Here is a 19,783-nt window from a genome sequence, read left to right as displayed (position 1 = left end):
GTTGCACGATAAGTGTGGAGTTTCAAAATGCAGTACCAAAAAATCATTGGCTAGCATAAAGTGCACCACAAAAAAAAAATCTAAGAACTATTGGTACAATAAGAAGTTGTTGCATGCATTATCGTGTAGATATTGGGACTGGGAAGACAAAAAATATCTAGAAAGAATTATCCAGGTCATCAACAAATTGACAAAAAAAAGATATTGTCATTAGTAAAACAAATCTTTTGAAAAGGTAAAATGGTGCTCTTGTTTGTGAAAATAATCTTTAAAAGATGGCTGTAATTGCATTTGATCTTTTAGTTGTATAATTTAGATGTAATGTAATGGTGGATGCATGAATTGTAATTGCAAATGTTTTTTAAGTTTTGGAATGCAGTGATATTTTGTGTCATATTGTTGCTTTTGTGCCATAATATTTAGGAATTTCAGTTGATCAAATATGCCCCTCTACTATGCGGAACTGCACAAATTTGCCCTCCAATATTTTTGTCAGGTTTCTGTTAACTCAAGGGCATGGGTGACGCAAAACGTAATGTTGGGGGCATGGGCAGACTGACCTTTAAACGACGGGCAAATGCGTGCAATTTCGCATAGTCCGCGGGCATCTATGGACGGAAAATATATAGAAAGATATGCTTGCTGTTGGAATCGCCTTGTGGTTTTATGTACAGCTTTAAAGGAGGTGATTGACTAGTACCTAGTCGATATGGTGATTAATTGCTAACAGTTTTACTTCTTATGTCTCCCTCTTGGAGAAAGAAAAAGAGTCTCCCCGTGCTGTGGGTTGTAGTATTGTTTATACTTGGTTTATAATTAATGTTTATTACGTGATTAACATTGTATGTCTCCGATAATTGGAGAGCAATATGTATACAAACAATACGTTAAAAACACGAAGCGTTAAGTACAGTCAATGGACATAGGAAGCAAACAAAGTGGCCTGCGAGCTGGACTAAAGGAAGGTTAGAATTCTTGTATTCAAAACTTGATGGAATAGTAATTGCCTAATTGGTAAATGTTAGCAGTAGTATAAGGGTCCATGTCACTTAACCCGTAGATAGACCCAATTCCAAAACAATACGTTAAACTACAAGCTAACACACTATGCCATAGGCCTAAGAACTGGAGAGCGTGCAAAGAGTTGCTCACCTCGAAGAGCTCAACGAGATGGCCAGTTAACTCCATGGCATTACAATGCAATGAGCATACATCAGCGATAAAGAAGAAAAGAAATAAACGAGAACAGTATTTTTCTTTGTATACCAACATACCAACTACCAAGTATAGTCACACAAGTGGGGTCTGGGAGAGTGAGGTACACAGACATTACCCCTATCCTAGCGCAGAAAATCGTTTTTCAGAACAGGTTTCAAGAGGGGTAAAAAAAAACAATGATGAAAATATTGAAATAAAAGTATTGACAGTAAAATAATAGAGATGACCAAAGTAAAAAGAAATAACATCGAAGGCTAAGATAATGCTAGCATAATAATAATAATATTGGTAAGGCAACTAATAGGTGCTCCAGATAAGAACCATGCTCTACCGGCTGAGAAGGGAGAATCTCAGTAACATGTCTCTACACGGCAATACTTTCATCAAATATAAAGTTGAACCTCTACTTTCTCTACGAAAAATCTGACATAAATAAGAAACTAGCAAACAACTAGGCAGCAATCTTTTGCTTCTTGGGCACCCGGTAGGCACCTACAACACAAGCGTGGTCTCTTTCATACGGTTCAAGCGTGACTTTCTCCCTAGGTTTAAACTGCTCCACTTGCAGCTTCTTCACCTCCTCTTTAAATACAGCATCAGCAGGAACAGTTGAATCTATGCAGTTTGCCTACAACATACAAGAAAATATAACATATGGAAGAACCATATCGGCAAAACTTTCCCAGACAAAAGGGAATTGATCTCATTCTAGAATCACCAGTTACCTTCATTACATCATATTATAATAACTGCAGTATCGAGGGTGTAACTACACTACAAACCTTAATCGATATAACAAAATGTCCTCCAGCTTTCAAGAAGTGTGATGCATTCAGAGCTAAAATCCTTGCCTGTGAAAGGGTTAATCCAAAATACATCTAAGATAAACAAATTCCTAATAAACAGTTAGAGCATCAGAAACTCGGTTTTTGCATCACCCATAATGTCTTGAAGGGGAATCCGAGGAAGTCATCATTTGCTTTCTAAGTAAAGTCAAAGAACAAGAAAATACTGAAACACAATGGCAGGAATACAGCATCAGTTTGAAAATGAAATGACTGTAAGAACTCAATAAATAGTGCATCAGAGAGGAAAATGCACAGGCAAAGATTAAAGATTTCAAACATCCCATAAATAAATAGTACATCAGAAACTCGGTTTTTGCATCACCCATGATGTCTAGAAGGGGAATCCGAGTAATTCATCATCTGCTTTCTAAGAAAAGTCAAAGAAAAGGAAAATTCTGAAACAGTGACAGAAATATACCTCCAGTTTGGAAATGAAAAAAACAAAAGACACAATAAGTAGTGAGACAGAAAGGGGCGTTGCAAAGGAAAAGATTAAAAATTTCAAACATCCCATCAATATAAATTGCATCAGAAACTCGGTTTTTGCATCACCCGTGATGTCCTGAAGGGGAATCCGAGTAACTCATCATCTGCTTTGGAGGTAAAGTCAAAGAGAAAGAAAATTCTGAAACTGACAGAAATATAGCGCCAGTTCATAAATGAAAGGTATGTAAAGACCCAAAATCCAAGGAAAAAGTTTATCAAAATTTTCAGATAGATAATCTATTTAAAAGGAAACTGTTAACTCCTCAGCCAAAAATTAGCACTATAGAAGTAACCCATCCAATAAAATACCAGTTTGAAAATGAAATATTAGACACTCAATATACTAGGAAAGAAACATTAAAAAATTCAGTAGATAAATTAAAAAAAATAGTTAACTCTTTGATAACTATCAGCCCTGTTGGGAGTAAAACAATTTAATATAAGCAATGAAATATTGATTGTTTTGACTCGAGCAAACAAGTGACAAGAACTCTGACAGAAAAATCAAGTAGACACTGTTGGAAATCTATAGCCCTAAATTGAACCTGATCAGGCTGAGCAACATCAGAAAAGATAACATCCACCATTCCAACAAGCATTCTGTATTTTAATGGGTGTCTAGCATCTTCAATAATGGGAATAACATTTGTGCGTTTCTTTGCCATGTTCACCAAATCCCTTCCACTTCTATGAGAAAATTCCACTGCATAAACCACTCCTTGCTAAAGCGAAAAGAGAAAGAGGATTAAATAAACAACATCTGGGCATCAACATAGCATCAAAATCAACTGATAAGTATTATAAATTGGGTACTTACAGGGCCAACAATGTCAGACACGTGAGAAACTGATGTTCCTGAAGCAGCACCAAGGTAAAGTACACGAGCACCAGGTTTCTGGAAGATATTTAAGGAAGAGTTTTCCATAATGAAAATACATAAAATCTCTCAACTTATTAGTTAGGATGGCAAAAAGACAAAAGGATGGCAAAAAGACAAACTTACAATCCAGATGTCATCGACTCCACCAAGAGTGGCAGCTGCTAACTTAGAACGGAAAGGATTCCACACTCTGTATTCAACTTTTGATCCATCTTCATTCTAAGGATAAACGAAAAAATGCACACGTTACCGAGTAGTCCTTTCTTTTTAAGTTTATTAATTTCTCAAACACCTAACATGAACATAGCTACGTAGCCTGTTATGTTCATTATTTCACCTGACAAAGAATACAGCCCAAAAGCATGAAGGATCTTCAATTGAAAAGTATACTTTGCATAGAGGTCAAAAATTATAATTGAAGAGTATACTTTGTATATAGGTCAAAAATTATATTGAGTATAAAGCAAATTAAATTGTGTATATTGGGAAAAAATTACTCCACATTTTTACATAAATTAAACCTTGAATACCCTTAGCGAAATTCCTCATTTCGCCATTGCCAAAATCTCCCAATTTATCCAAACACACGCTAATTTCTTAGCCATTTCTTCTGTCATTACTTAAAAGTAAGAAACTTCATTTGTTTTCCAATTATTGTCGGAAGAAGAAAATCTTACACCAGTCAACATTAATATGCAAACAATCCTCTAGTAGGATCCACAAAGCAGGTTATTTGTTTCAATGTTAGAGATCACTACTCACAGATTCAAGTTGAAGCAATTAAATAAAGGAAGCAATTAAATAAAGTTAGACTTTCTTTTGGGTTACAGTTGAGACTATAGTAGTTTTGAGGGGTCCTACAATGCCCTAAAAATAGACTTTCTTTTTAAAAGACCTAGTTATAAGTGAAATTCCAATTAAACAGGCACATTGATTCTAACACTGAACAAGGAAAGATTCAACCTTGCAAATTTTCAACCAAGCAGCAAAAGGCATAGAATCATTACTGTTTGAATCTTCAAAACATTTATTAAAAGGCAATGAAGACATTGAGTAACAAAAATTTGGGCATACCTGAACTGAGATTCTCTTCTCATTGTACACCGCTTCGCCAGGGACCATATTCTTTGTACAAAGAGCCTCATCTTTGCCCTTAACAAGGAAAACTCCCTCATGTCTGTGAGGCTCCACCACAACCCTAGTACCACCCCTCATTCCACCACGTCCCCTGCCTCCTCCTCTTCCACCCCGTCCTCTGTCTCCTCCTCTTCCGCCCCCGCGCCTCATGGCACCACCACCTCTCCCTCCGCCAAAATCCCCTCTACCCCCTCTTCCTCTGTCTCCTCCTCTTCCGCCCCCGCACCTCATGCCGCCACCACCTCTCCCTCCGCCAAAACCCCCTCTACCCCCTCTTCCTCCATCTCCTCGGCCACCCCTAAACCCGCCCCTACCTCCACGACCTGCGCATGCAAATCCAAAATTAGAGTCAACGGGTTCAAAGAGATCAGTATACTACAGCTTGTTTGGATGGTTGTTACATATTGTATGGCATTGTACTGTATTGTTTTGATGAATACAACGTTTGGATAGACTGTATCAGTTTCCCGTACACAATGACGAGAAAAAAATAACACAGCGGATTCGAAGAACATCAGTCTACTACAAAGCTTGTTTGGATGTTGTTACATATTGTTTCATAATTTATCCTATGGTATGATATTGTATTGTAATGTATTGTTTTGATGAATAGAATGTTTGCATAGATTGTATCAGTTTCCCGCCGTTACACAGTGACTAAAGGAAAAAATAAAACATAACCACATCAAACAGCCAAAAAAGCAGTGTACATTGTTAATATCTTCTTCTTAAATATATGTATGCATGATTAGATGAATTTGCTGGGAAATACAAAATCTGAATCTGAAGAGAGAAAAAATCTAGAACATTAAATGATTTAGGGGCTTAAGAATTATACGTCTAGCAACCATTGCCATAGCAGTGGAGGCGAAAGTATCCTAACAACTTTGAGAATCAAGAATGAGGGGAGTTCAGCATCTAGAGGGATTTTATAGTCGTAATAATTTAGGGTTTAGGGTTTTGGAGAGTTTGAAATAGCCAAGCCCACAGATAGCCTCTTGGAGTACTGCTATTTGAGATATAGTCGAAAACTAAGGCCCTCTTAGTACTTAGTTGTTTCATCACTAAGGCCCCGTTTGTCTATAGAAACAAAAAAAAAAAAATTATTTTTTTTGGAATTTTGGAGTTGAAGTTGTGTTTGGCTATAATTTTTGAAATTATAGTTTTTGGTGAAATGTAGTTGTGAAAAAAGTGAAATTTTTTGGAGTTTTTGGAATTCCGAAATGCAATTTCAAGTTGTATTCGGAATTCTTATGGCCAAACGCTGAAAAGTGAAAAAAAAATCCGGAATAAAGTGAATAATTCTTATGGCCAAACGCCTACTAAATATTTTCTGATTTTTGGTTGTCTTAAATAGCAGTTCTCTAAGCCATTTGTGCCCTTCGACTCCGGCCCGTTTGGATTGACTTATTTTAGGTGTTTTTAAGTCAAAATATCTTTTAAGCATTTTTGTAATATTTGGGTTGAAACCAAAAAAGTACTTTCAGGCCCTTATCGTTAAGTCATAATAACAAAAATAAGCCAAAACTCATAATTCTAACAAAAATAAGCCAAAACTCATTATTCTAACTTATGGTTTATGCTTCTAAGCCATAAATTATAATCCAATCCAAACTCATAATTCTAACTTATGTAGCCCCCAATATTTGGAGCAAAGAATGAAGTTCCAAACATTGTATAATGCTTTCGGAAAAACTTGTTGACAACCGAGTAGCACTGCCTCATAAAAAACCATGCCGGAAAAATCCAATTGGGCCAAAAACCGGTCGAAGGGAAAAAGACTGCAGCACCACCGACCACAGTTTTCACGCTAAACATAATATCTCTTGAGTAAACTAACATTCCAATTATTAGGGACTTGCTTGCCGCCTTCTTCCTCCAGCTTGTACGAACGTTTACCAACAATGCCTTCTTCCTTCCCAGTTCGGACTTAGCTTTCTAATATTTGCGTCTCGAGTACTTCGTGTCACCTTCCGTAGCACTAAGTCCTCGAGTTTGAAATGCCCGAGGTTGGTGTGACGATTGTAATATCGTTCCATTCGTTGTTTTTTAGCAACCATCCGGACGTACACGAGGTCTCTGTGTTCCTCCAACTGCGCCAACATTGCTTCAGCATTGGTCTGCTCTTGTACCTTGTCGTACCGTGGATTAGGGGTCCCTATTACAGTTCGCTTTTACGCGGATAAGGCATAAAAGTTACTACGAGGTTGTTGGTGTTCTAATTGGATTTTAATATTTTTAGAGTCGCCACCTAATTTATTATGGAAAACTAGGAAAATCGGGTTTAAAGATTTTTCCAAAAATAAGTAAAAATCTTTTGGACCAAAGTTCGAGGTAAGGGTTACGGTGATCCCAGGGAAGGTTTTACGCACTAGTATTAAAAATTCGTAGAATACGGTTGACCTACGAGCTTCAATATGTGATTAATATACTTATTATTTAAAAGTGTTTAATTTTTCGCAAAAAAAATGCCTTTTCATATCATGGTTTCAAGAAAAAATTTGGCAAAAATTCCCCTTGTAAAAAGGGGTTTTGGTTTTAAAAATCCACACAAGTGTTCAACTCACTTTATTGCCGGACTAGAACACACGCGGGATTTCTCCCGAGTAGAGTCGCTACTATTTTAGTCCTAATAAAATGGGTTTAGTTCTTATAGGTTTTCATATATAAGAAAATATGAAGTATTTTCTCCATTATATATATATATATATATATATATATATATATATATATATATAAATAAATATAAGTTTTATGAAAAAAAAAATGAAAATCAGTTTGGTTTATTTTATTTATTGAAGCCATAGGTCAATAATATTCTAAGTCCAAATCCCTTTGTCCTTCTATTTGGTCCAAAACATATTTTCAGTCCAATAAACCTTTTGGGCCAAAAAAATGTTTGAGTAAAAACGGTCCTTTTCCTCCATTTTTTTTTTTACCCAGCCTCAAATTGTCAATTTTCAAACCACTTTTTCATATTGTGCTCAATATCAAAATTTCAAAGCCCATTTTGCTATCGTAAACCACATTCTTTCCACTTTCGTTTCCGTTCAATTCTCAGTATGATATAAAAACCAAGTAATAAATCAACTAACGGGCTGAAGGATGAAATCTTTTTGCCTTTTTAAAGATGAATGGTTCCCAGATTTTCAATACCAAAAGCCCAAAACCTACCAGTTAAACGTTTGAGAAAAAAGCATAATTTACTCTATCCAAAATATGAATTGATTATTAAACTTTTGGCAAAAATCAGATTTAAAAAATGCCAATTTTCAGTGGTGTAGATATTAGAATTAATGATTTTAAAAAGGTTTGAGCGACTCCCTAAAATACTAAGCATTTGATTTCCTAAGTCTCGTCATGCATAGGGATTTCATTATTTCACATGTTTGATATACAACATATACACATCAAATAAACTAAAGAAAGGAAGAAGAAAATATTTCTATTCAAGGCGGTGGGCTACTGAGCCCATCGGTGCCATTTCACCCGTTGGTAGGGCCTTCAAATATATTTGCTTCCATTTCCCATTTTGTATTCTCAGACGAACTCGATCAAGAGAAGATATTGGGCCTTTGGCCCAATGGTTCTTATGTAATAGGAAGGCCCCAAAGGACGATATTTCATACAAGCAAAGAGAGGGAAACAAGAATTAGAAAGTATCTAACCAACAACAATTCAATTAAGAATACTTAATATAGTATGCAAAGTCATACAATTAAAAATATATACCACACTTAACAGAAACAACTTGGCCGAAAATAACATATTCGCATTGGGCTGTAACAAACAAGGGAGCAGACCCAAAATTAACAAGCTGCAGTTTCAATATATAGAAGCCCAATATGAATTGTATTAACAGAGAAGCAGGCCCAATAGATAGAAAATACAGTTCACAAAATCATTTGCCTAGATAAACACCATCGCACAAGCAAAGATACACAATTTTTCAGGTAATATACCATAGATATACACCCATGGAGATGTGAAAATAGCTCAAAAAGGAAAGCTTTACCTCCTTGTTCCTGATGTCGCACAAGATCCAAGGGGTTTCTAGGAACCCCAAGCATGGCAGACACCAGGGGAGGTTCAAGCTTAATCCCCAAGTGTTATTTCATTTCTTCACTTATGTATTTCTCCACTTATGTATTGAATCCATAATATACATAGGAGAAGAATTTGTCCAATGCTTGTGTTTTATCTTATGGCAAAAGAGACTAATTAGGATATTCCATACACACAGTATACTATCTTAAGATTAATCCATTAATAGAGTACAAAAATCAAAGCACAAATAACCCCAAAACTAGACCAAGACTTTAGAGAAATAAAGAAAGCATAATCCCCCAAGTATCAGTCATAAAGGAAAGGACAAAAGCAAACAAATGAAATTCCAATCCTATTAAGCTAGATAAAAAAAAAAAAAAAAACCAATGCCCAACTGAATATTGATTTAAGACAAAGAAAAAGTTTTCATTAACATGAGCGATATACCTCAATAAATCAACATAGATGACCTTTGTATACCAAAAGCATATCAAGCCATGTATTACCAGATATACTGGGATATATTTCCTACTCAACCCCAACTATGAATGACAGATAGCAGATAAGAACAAGACCCTTGTGGCAACACTTAGTTTATACACACCAAATCAATACACATTCCAACTTTCACCAGGAGACAAAGAGAAGAAAAATCCACAGTTCCAAATTCATAAATTATTGTTTTCAGTGAAACTTTCTTAATTACACAGAGTATGACACATAGTCATCAAACGACTTGCCTTATTTTGCCATAAGTCAAAATATTAACCTTCAAACAAAACATCATGGCAAACAGTCTTAAAGGAAAAACACGATTTCTAAGTTCAAACCCACAGTATATCAAACTGACCTTTTAATAAGCTTGCTACTATTTAACTTAATCATCAGAAGTCCTATGTTGTCAGGTACTAGATCCATTAGTCCTAACAAAATCCAATTAGATAGATTAATGACTAAATAGCACCAAATAAGTTCATGAAGGACTTAGACACTTAGACTTTGCAAAAATAAAGTAAAACCAAGCTCTTTCTAGGTTTAAGTAATAAGACAAGGTCATAAGGACCATTTGCAATGTTTAATGAACCACTCCTTTTTTTTTCTTTTTTTTCTTTTAACATCACACTGAGGCACAAACAAACTGCAGAGTAGAAAAATAAAAAATAGGGAATATGCCTTTGACTGTGTTCCAACAATCGACCAAAAACACTTAAGTTGGCAAAATACATGAAGACCATATAGGACACCAAAATCAGAAAGCAAACAATTTGTAATATTATCCCTTATCAGTTAGGTAAAGGGATAACCACATAATAGAGATTACAAGCAAGTTCAAAGAAATTCAACCAAACTTAAACTTATCAAGGCTAATGGCATGATCAGAAACAGCCTGGCCACTTAAATAGATTTAGACTTATTTTAATGCCATTACCACACTTAACCAAATTGTAAGACTTCATCTATTAGTTGGACTCAATAAACTACAAAAAAAAACCTTACTATGTGTTGAGGCAACTAGAATGCCCTTATCAAAATAGTTTTCAAGCAGGTTTACGTTATCCAGAGTAGATTGTCATTACCTAATACAGCAGCTTAGGCAAACCACACATAAGACACCCTCCTAAAGTAAACAAGTTAAACTAGCTAGTCATATAAACATAATTGATTAAACAACCTAAGTTATTACTTAGGTGTATCTCATTAAAATAGATTGGATAGAATTATATGACCACCATTCCCAACTTATATCTAAACATGTTCAAATTATGAGGCACTATTACCTCAAGTTTCAGCAACTATCAATAACAGATTCCCTTTAAGCAACAAATGATTTAGAGAAGACATTAGACATATTATCCAACTTCAAACATGACACAGTTTTAGGTCCTCTTGACAACATTCAAAGACAACCTGATAGAAAACCATGAAACCAATTAGTTCCTCACAACAACAACTTATGGTTTCTATTATTATTAGGCATATATCCAATGACTATAGCCTTTTCATCATAATTTACTTAGCATGTTTCCCAATTTTATGAACATAATCTCAATATAAACTTTTATTAACTCTAAGTGAACTAATCTACATAACATAATCTTATACTACACTGAGAAAACCAAACAGACTTGGCATATGGAATCAGATTCATGGACTATATATATATTAGACTGGTAAAAGGAATCTAATCACACAGCCCCATATTAAACCCTTCACAAGCAACTTAACTAATCACATAATAACGTAAGTACATGGTCCTCCTAAGACTAAACACTTAAACATATCTACATTAGCTAATAAACTAAAGGAGTAATTAGCTAAACTAACTACTACTGTAATACATGAAAGACAAGTAATATGATCATTAATACAAGTAAATAGACATAAAGGAGCTAACTCTACTGAATTAATGAAAAGAAAAGAAAAGTAAGGATTTTACCTCTTTTTTGTGCAACCTTGTCGAGAATTGGAATTAGAGACCCTTACTCCTCAGATCCACACTCGAACACACATCACAAATAATAATTTTATAATTTAACTCCTTAAACTTCAGTCTCAAAGCAAATATTGCCAAAACTGAGTTTCAGCCTCACATTTTTCGTGGAAAAAATTTTCTCCTCCTTCAAAAAATGCAGATAAATGCCTCTTTTTATAGTAGTTCCCCCAATCACTCAAACCCTAGGTTTTCAATGTGGGATAAATCCCAAATTTGGGATTTCCTCCTCACTAATCGTTATTGTAGTGCTAGGATCGAGTCAAAACAACATCAAAGGACCAGATTAGGCTAGCAAAAAATCAATCCACAAGGTTCTTCATGAACCAATCAAAATCGTGATTTCAAACACATACCAACAAAATCCATTAAGGAAGAACATAGTTGACCGTTTGAAAATTCAGAAAAGCAAAAAAGAAAAGCATCCTAATACCTTGTTTGGATGATGATTGACGAAGAGAGGGTAACATATTAATTGTGTTCCCTCAAATAGTCGAACAAATAACGTATAAAGTAAACCATACACTGCACCTTACGACATTTGGGATGATGACGCAGAGAGAGAATCCCAAGGGGACCACGGCGGCTAGGGTTTACAGAAGAGAGGGTAAAGGGGAAGGGACAGGCCTCGTTTGGACGAGGAAAATAGAAACGGAAAGGGGCCCTCTCTTTAATCGCGTCTTGGGCGGGTGGCCGCCTTTTTCGGTGGACTCGGTCCATTTAGAAAAGAGCGAGGCGGCTTATATATATATATATATATATATATATATATATATATATATATATATATATATATATATATATATATATATATAAATTTTCACAAACAGCTACCTTTTAGCTCTTTCTAACAACCTATAACTACATGTTCTATATTTACAATTCGTAGCTATATCTCTCTATATTTAGCTAGTCGACTGGTATACTAAAATATAGTACAAATATAGCGGAAATACGAATCTTTGGGCTAGCTCGAAATTGCTATATTTATGGAAACAAAATACGTTCCAATTTAAATTAAAATCGGTTTATTGTTCCTCGATTCACGCAAATATCCTCCCATTCCATATCGATCCCATATTGCATTCAAAAAACACTAACAAATTCAAAAAAAAATTGAATTCAAAAAAGTACATTCATATTTTTAACCAAAAATAAAAGATTGAACGATTAGTTCATCAAAAATCTTTGAATAATAACAATATCAAACCGTGAACGAGCTCGATTAGAACGACGAATATATATTTGATTTCATCTGTTGAAATATCGAATTCAAGTTGACTTCATAATTGAGGTAACAATGTTTTCACTGCAACCTTTTTATTTTTTTGCCTTTTCTGAACTTTTGAATATACGAAAACTCAGATTCATAGTTTCAAAATATTATTGTTTCAGCTAAATTGAATATAACACATTGCTGTATTCGAAAATAATAGGATAATGACAAGCGTAACTGCGTTGATCCGTCATTCTGGTTTTTGGAACGATCAGAACTGTTTTGTGAATTACAAAATTGATCTTTGTTGTATTCACTTGATAATTGCAATTACGATGAGTTAGTTTCTACGATTACAAATCAATTAGGCGTGGATATCTTGTCAAGGAAAACAATTTCAATAAAATATCTTTGTTGAAGGCGATTTTCAACCAATTGAAATACACGACGATATGGGAATTCGTGTGTACGTTGAGCTTAAAGAGAGAAAACGAGTTTTGGGGATGTATCCAATGTGCGTTAGTATTCATGATTTTGATGTTGAAGATGATGCAATGGTAATCGTATTATTGGAGATGATGTCTTGCTATGAAATTGGATATAGCGAGAATCGGGATGGTATGGAAGTTTGTGATTCTACGGAAAGGTCGTTCTTTTGTTTGAGAATGATAACAATTTGGTAATTTCAAAACCGGAAGCGAAAGGAGTTTTTGTCGATCAAATTTACCGGGATAAGGAAACTTTGAAAATTGTGATGACGAAATATGCAATTCGTGAAAGATTGATTTCAAAACGGAGAGATCGAATGCTATAAGGTATGTCTTTCTAAATGTATTCGTAGCGAAAGTGCGGATGTATTTTTGTTATATTTGTACTATATTTAGATGATTTGTTAACTTGTTTATCACTGTGTTTATTAAAAAAAGTTTGATGCAACATATTTACGATATATTTTTTGTATATTTCTACTTTTTTGTATTTAATTGATTGAGTATGTACTATTTGCATTGTATTATGTAGCTATACTACGGCATGTTGGTCGTAGGAATGTAAATGGAAGTTCGAGCGTCGAGAATTGGGGATTCGAAATGTTCGGGGTTAGATTTTTTGATGACGAACATACATGTCCGTTGAAGGACAAGGTGTATTCGCAACGACAAGCAACAAGTTGGTTTATTGGAGAAGCGGTTGTCAAGGAAAAATAACTAACCATAAAAGGAAGGTCACACACAGGGATATAAAAGACGATGTCAAAAATGAATTCGGCGTAGATGTTTCTTATATGATGGCATGGAGAGCTAGAGAAGGCTATAAAAGATTTCGAGAGGTGACCCGGTGATTCATACAAGAAGTTGCGGCGTATATATACATCCTTGATAAAACGTATCCTGGATCGCTTGTTAAAATGCATAAATCACCAGAAAACGAGTTTATGTATTTGTTTGTAGCACTCAAAGCATTCATAAAGGGATTCGAGTGCTGTAGGCCAATAGTTGTAGTGGATGGTGCACACCTTAAATCAACGTATAATGGTACATTTGTGTCGGCAAGTACTTTGGATGGAACGGTATGTGTAATTCTATTCTATGAATTTTTTTATAAATACAACAATATGCTATGGATTTGCAAATGGAAAATTTTGCTAAAAACATACTCTAGATATATTGCTGGTGTTAATGTGTGAATAACATATGCTGAAATACACTGTAAATATGTGGTGAATATATTGTAAATATATATTGTTGTTTTAACAATAATGTTTCTAAAAACACATTGTGAGATCAAAATTCAGTTAGAATATGTGTTGAATATATTATAAATATACACTGACTTTTGTAGGTAATATCCTACCACTAGCGTATGGTGTGATAGATTAAGAGAATAATAAGTCCGGACGTGATTCTTTGAACTTGTTCAAGCAAGCTTATGGTGTTAGGAAAAATATGTGTGTCGTGTCCGACCGACATGAAAGCATAATACACATAGTTTCTAAGGTGTATCCCATCGTTCTCATTTGGCTTGTATATGGCATTTGTGGAAAAATGTGACAAAGCAATACACAACAAACGGTGAGGTGTTGAGTCCTATATTTTATTCAGCGGCGAAGGCATACGGCGGACGAGTTCGATAAATTGATGGAGAAGATTGGGAATGTTGATATTCGGGTAAAACGATACCTAGAAGATGCTTTGGAAGGGATAAATGGTCTAGGCTTTATTCACTGTTAACGGAGGATGGACAATGACTTCGAATATAGCCGAATGTATTAATGGAAAACTGGTTGCTGCAAGAGAGTTACATATTTTTGATTTCCTTGAAGAAGTGAGGAAGATAAATCTTATTCTGGTTTACTGTTAACTATATTTCATATATTTTTTACATATATTTTAAGTGTATTTAGATGAAATTTTAACTTTTGTAACACACTGTACATTAAAAATGGACTTAAGGAATATATCTCCGATATATTTTATGTATATTTATTGTATTTAATCAGATATACTACTTTGTTAAATGAATACATTTCACAGAAAATGAACATGGAATTTATACATTGAAAAAATAACATACTTGAAAGAAACAACAATATAAAAACCATTCGGTGGTGTTCAACATTAATCATCCTAAAAAACATTATTGCACATGAAACGATATGTCCAAAATGAAAAAACAACAACAAAAGTCGCAACCAACTAAGCTATTGTTCAACATGAAAATCAAAAACACAAAAGACTTGGTGGCCTAATCAAGATCCTCTTTATCAATTGCATCGTAATCAAATCGATTTGAAGGTCTAATTGGTCTTGGAGGCTGCTCAAGTTATCACTTGATGCATTGTTGTTTCACTTATCCCATGCATAGTCGCATAAAAGGGCACCGTATCTCATACGGAGTAACTTTGCATCGAATTCGGTGGGATGACTTCACTTGAGCTCAAGTATTCAGCAAAGGCTGTCACATACACACCACAATCCCTGAAAAAATGATCAAAAACTTTACTGATCAAAACCCAAGAAAAAATAGATGTATTTATTGTGTTTTTTGTTGGAAGAGATTCTTACATGCTATCGGGAGCTTGTTGCGGGAGATTGTCTACATTCACAATGTCAAAGTTGTCGGTGAAATTCTCTGTCGTAACAAGGATGTGTGGCAAAATCTATATCCGCCTTTTATAGAAATCGACAATCATTTGTAGGATTTTTGCGTGATAAGAGTAGCCAACATTTTCATTTGAATTCTATTATTCAATGATTGACATCATGCCATGGTAAATGACTCGGTATGAGTTGTATACGTAGATGCGCTTTGTTTGTAAAAAAGAAAAAATACGAAAAAGACAAACATATAAATTTTGTAGAAAAATGAATGATTTTTTTTGGATGAGAGCACACACAATGTCGTTGAAAGATATCACAACCAAAATCCGGTGATTTTCCTCTTTTACGTTGACGGAATTAGTACGTTGTCAATAGTATACCATGGTACATTAGCCAACGGCTTGTGCCCGTTAATGTACTCACACGGTATCTTCCTTATATTTTTTACGCATGTGGATGAATTGGGGTTTTCCCAAAATTTGTAAATTTCGAAACTTGTGTGAAAAACACGGTTAAAAATGAATCTATAATTGTTGTTATTGTGATATTCCCCTTCTTGCGTAGGTAGTAGAAAATAACGTCAATATGCTTTAAAAAAACATCAATTCGATGACTATAATCAATACTATGTTCACTAAAACTATTGCTGTATATATATATATATATATATATATATATATATATATATATATATTAAATATAGTGAAATATACTCTTGAATATAGCAAAAATACAATTATTGTATACATAATCGTACTCCACACCCTAATAAAATAATGTCTCTATATTAAATATAGTGCAAATATAATGATGAAAATATTTTTAAAATACAATACAGTCTTAATGTAAGCACAAAATTGTGATCTATATATATATGTCAAATATAGTAAAAATATACTCTAGATACATCACAATGTAATTCTATTATAAAATATAAAAACTTAAGTAACAAGTAGAAAGACATCAAAACCTCATCAGTCCAAATTTGCCCATTCATAGATAACAAGTAGAACCAGTTTTTGTCGGATAACTTATAACTCCTAAATTAACCGAAGTTCGGCATCCTTCAGATCCACCTTCCTTGTTCTTTACGAATGATTTTCCTTTGGTTTCCTGTATATGAACAATGGAAAGAATACGTTAAGTTTATTAAGAATTGATTTCTGGAAAACTAAAAAAATAAGTTTTGAAAATAATTACTTTTTGTCGTGCGATTTCAACAGATCCTTCTCAAGCCACTTTTGATATTCTTGAAGAAACGAAGTATCTAACGGGGCATTGATAGGGTGCTCAACAAATGAGTGTTTTTTTCTGATAAATGCAAGGATGTATTTTGGGCGGGAAGAACCCGTTGGCTCAAATTGTGACAATCATTTGGGACAAATTGTATTTGCTTGGTTTCCTTTCACTCGAGCGACCCACAGGTGGACAATGATTTGTTTTTCAGAGTCTGAAAGTTGTGCAGTCTCACCACTTGAGCTTTGAGCCACATTTGGTTGTACAGGAACTTGTTGTCCAGTTTCATCACTTGAACTGTGTCCAACGATCGATTGTACTCCAACTTGCTGTTTAGTTTCATTAGTTGAACTTTGTCCAGTTGTTGGTAGTACTCCAAGTTGGATTGGTATCTGAGAATCAGGAATCATCCACTGAGAGATCACACCACAATCGTCCGATTAAGGGGTCCTTAAACTTGACAAATCGGCTTGATCATCGCGTGGTCAAAGGAGGACCGAGAGGAATAATAGATGCTAAAGGACAGTTGACTAGCAAGTCCGCTATCATTTTCTCTGATGCGGTAAATTCAAGAGCATTCTCATTACGCCAGTTTGCTTAGATTCCTGAAATAAAAAACAAACAAAAAACGACTGGTCTTTGTCAATTATTGCTTATCAAAAAGATATGTGATTGGCACTTAAAAGCCACATTTCAAGATAGGTACATCAAAATTTAAATGGATTGGTGTTATGGACACTCCATCCGTTTGTGCATCACTTTTAACTCCGGTTTCTTTATCCACGTCAATAACAAAACCGGATCATTAATTATTAATAAAATATCAACCTAAAACAATAAAAAACATGCTTCAAATAAATTTAAAGACATCAAAAAACAAATACACATATACACATATATAGTATCTTCTTATAAAAGTTAACGGTTCATATAAATATATACAAAATATGAAAAATATATCTGAAATATAGTCAACAGAAACCAGAATAGTGACCTTGAACATAATAATAAAAAATACAATTAAAATATAGCCAAAATATATATGAAAAACAACTATTAAAATATCAATCCAAAACAAATATAGCACTACTATTATATATAAACACAATCAAAACAAATATAGCACGAATAGATACAGCAAATGAGTGTTACACCCCATTTTAACCGGAGTCAGAATTAGAGTATAACATATTGGTGATTCCTATTAATTGATTTTAAGGAGTCGCCACCTAATTGATTTTAAGGTGAATTAGGGCACCTAATTATTAACTTAAGGTAAAACTAACCTCCGTTAATAGTCCTTAACCTTGTTTCTAGGTAAGGGTTCTATATTATCCTAAAGGGAAGGGGTTAGGCATCCTTTAGGATCCGTTAACTTACGGTTATCCGGCCAAACTTAGGTTAATCAATTAAAGCTAAAAATGACTTACAAATTTTGCTAAAGTTTGAAGAAAAATGTAATAATGTTGTTAAAAAACAGGATTTACAAAAAGTAATAAGTTGTATGAAAGATGTCTTTAAATACTATTTTAAAATAAAATTTATAAAGGTTATTAAGATTTTGAAGGAAAATATAATGATGCTATATAAATAATACTTGTGGAAAATACATTAATTTACTTATGCATAATAATTTTCAAAGAGAAGGTTTTAGCAAATGCGAACTAAAAATTATATTATATGAATAGAAAATCCTAGACTTATTTTAATATGATGGAAAAGGCATGGGTCTTCTTTCTTTCATTAACTCTACTTAACTATATTTGGCTAAAGAAATGTATAAACGGATTAATCTAAAATGTTTAAAATTCATATTGATGACATTTTAATTTTTAAGATAATAATAACAAATCATGATTCCTTAGCTCAACATATGTAGTAATGCTACTTTGAAAAATCAATTATTCTAATGAAAACAAATATTGTAAATACTATAAATAGTTTTAATCCAAATAGAAGAGAATGAAACTGATGGTATTAATTATTAATTTCCTTTTAACTTAACTACCCGTTATTAAACTAAAACCCACTAATTCGCTAAGGTTCATCTAAATTAAGAAAATAAGACAAAAGTAAAGAGTTAGTCATGCTATACAAATTAAATGCATAAAAGAAATAAAAATGGAGGAATAATAAAATTGAATGGGTTCAACCCATTCTTTGAAATTTTAAATTCATTGGTGTTGGACTTTGGCCCAATTATATTTTTTAGATAACAAAGCCGCCGTTCGGGCCTCGGCCCAGAATCCTTTTATGGATCTGATGGGGATTGACTCGATAAGAATATCCCGTTGGGCTTTGGCCCAACATCGAATGCGGAAGAGGAACGAGTCCCTCGGACTCGTATGCGGTGGTCATGCAAAAAAAACGAAAGGAAAAGGATTAGATATCTATTGATACGATCAAATAATTTCAAATAGGTAAAATAACACAAACCAACAAATACTTAAACATGTAACTAAGCTCTAAATTGACTGAACACGTTAAGCTCTAATCGCATACAGTAAAAGATGAACACATTGTTTGCACGGCCATGACAACTTTTAAGAAGCCAAACTATGCGCACAAATAGAACCACACATAACCGATCACAAACAACTTTGACATTCCCATGACTTATAACTAAGTGGTAGACAATCAAGAGTTCATGGTGAAACTACATTAGCCGAATGCCATGCACCTTAAACCTATCTAAAAAAATCGAAGGGGAATAGGAAGAGGACAAGCGTGAAAAAAAAAGAAATGCCAAATGAATTCATATTTCATATTGAGCTAGATGGTAAAGTATTCTCTTTTGTTCCAAAGATATAATCATGATAACATACATGTTTTAATTCAATCATTTGGACAAAACAAAGGATAGATGAATATGAAAACATACGCAAATCTAACTTAGCACAAAGGTTTGAAAGATTTAGAATCTTAAAGCTCTTAGAGATGTTTCACCAATGGATAAACTCGTACTCACGTCAAGATGGATTGTTTTTCTAGCATTCCTATATGGGTAACCATTCAGTTCACAAACTAAACTAAGCATTGGACTCCTTTGTCCTTCACACCAAGCTACTCCAATGATCTTTTAAAGATTTCAACAAAGAGCCACAAACAAGCGGCCTATATCCATTT

At 34.0% G+C, this 19,783-nt stretch overlaps 1 protein-coding gene and 3 non-coding genes across 4 annotated transcripts; all 4 read right to left on the bottom strand.

Annotated features, from left to right (window-relative positions):
• Positions 1-1,467: 1,467 nt before the first annotated feature.
• Positions 1,468-17,067, bottom strand: LOC132053797 (rRNA 2'-O-methyltransferase fibrillarin 1-like). Its single transcript, XM_059445901.1, has 8 exons — positions 16,844-17,067; positions 15,214-15,298; positions 4,507-4,944; positions 3,556-3,651; positions 3,370-3,447; positions 3,098-3,274; positions 2,001-2,069; positions 1,468-1,846 (listed from the first exon to the last, which is right to left on the bottom strand). The coding sequence occupies exons 1-8, from the start codon at positions 17,065-17,067 to the stop codon at positions 1,670-1,672; spliced, it is 1,344 nt and encodes a 447-aa protein (XP_059301884.1). The 3' UTR covers positions 1,468-1,669.
• Positions 2,129-2,200, bottom strand: LOC132055036 (small nucleolar RNA snoR60). The gene has a single exon (XR_009414499.1). It is a non-coding gene; the product is annotated as a small nucleolar RNA snoR60 (small nucleolar RNA).
• On the bottom strand, positions 2,361-2,432 carry LOC132055038 (small nucleolar RNA snoR60). Its single transcript, XR_009414501.1, has one exon. It is a non-coding gene; the product is annotated as a small nucleolar RNA snoR60 (small nucleolar RNA).
• Positions 2,591-2,662, bottom strand: LOC132055037 (small nucleolar RNA snoR60). Its single transcript, XR_009414500.1, has one exon. It is a non-coding gene; the product is annotated as a small nucleolar RNA snoR60 (small nucleolar RNA).
• Positions 17,068-19,783: the final 2,716 nt, after the last annotated feature.

Source organism: Lycium ferocissimum, chromosome 4 (assembly GCF_029784015.1).
Source record: "Lycium ferocissimum isolate CSIRO_LF1 chromosome 4, AGI_CSIRO_Lferr_CH_V1, whole genome shotgun sequence".
Taxonomy (NCBI): Eukaryota; Viridiplantae; Streptophyta; class Magnoliopsida; order Solanales; family Solanaceae; genus Lycium; species Lycium ferocissimum.
The sequence above is the reverse complement of the archived record's forward strand: the minus strand, read 5'-3'. Positions and strand labels throughout refer to the sequence as shown.

Excerpts from the sequence above, each read along its gene's own strand:
- LOC132053797 (XM_059445901.1), bottom strand. The coding sequence starts at position 17,067 with ATGATTCCTGATTCTCAGATACCAATCCAACTTGGAGTACTACCAACA. Across the intron at positions 15,299-16,843 it reads AAACAAATCATTGTCCACCT|GGATTGTGGTGTGTATGTGA; the intron begins GTGGGTCGCTCG and ends TCATTTTTTCAG. Across the intron at positions 4,945-15,213 it reads ATTCGATGCAAAGTTACTCC|TATACTGATCTCTTTGAACC; the intron begins GTATGAGATACG and ends AACAAGCTGTAG.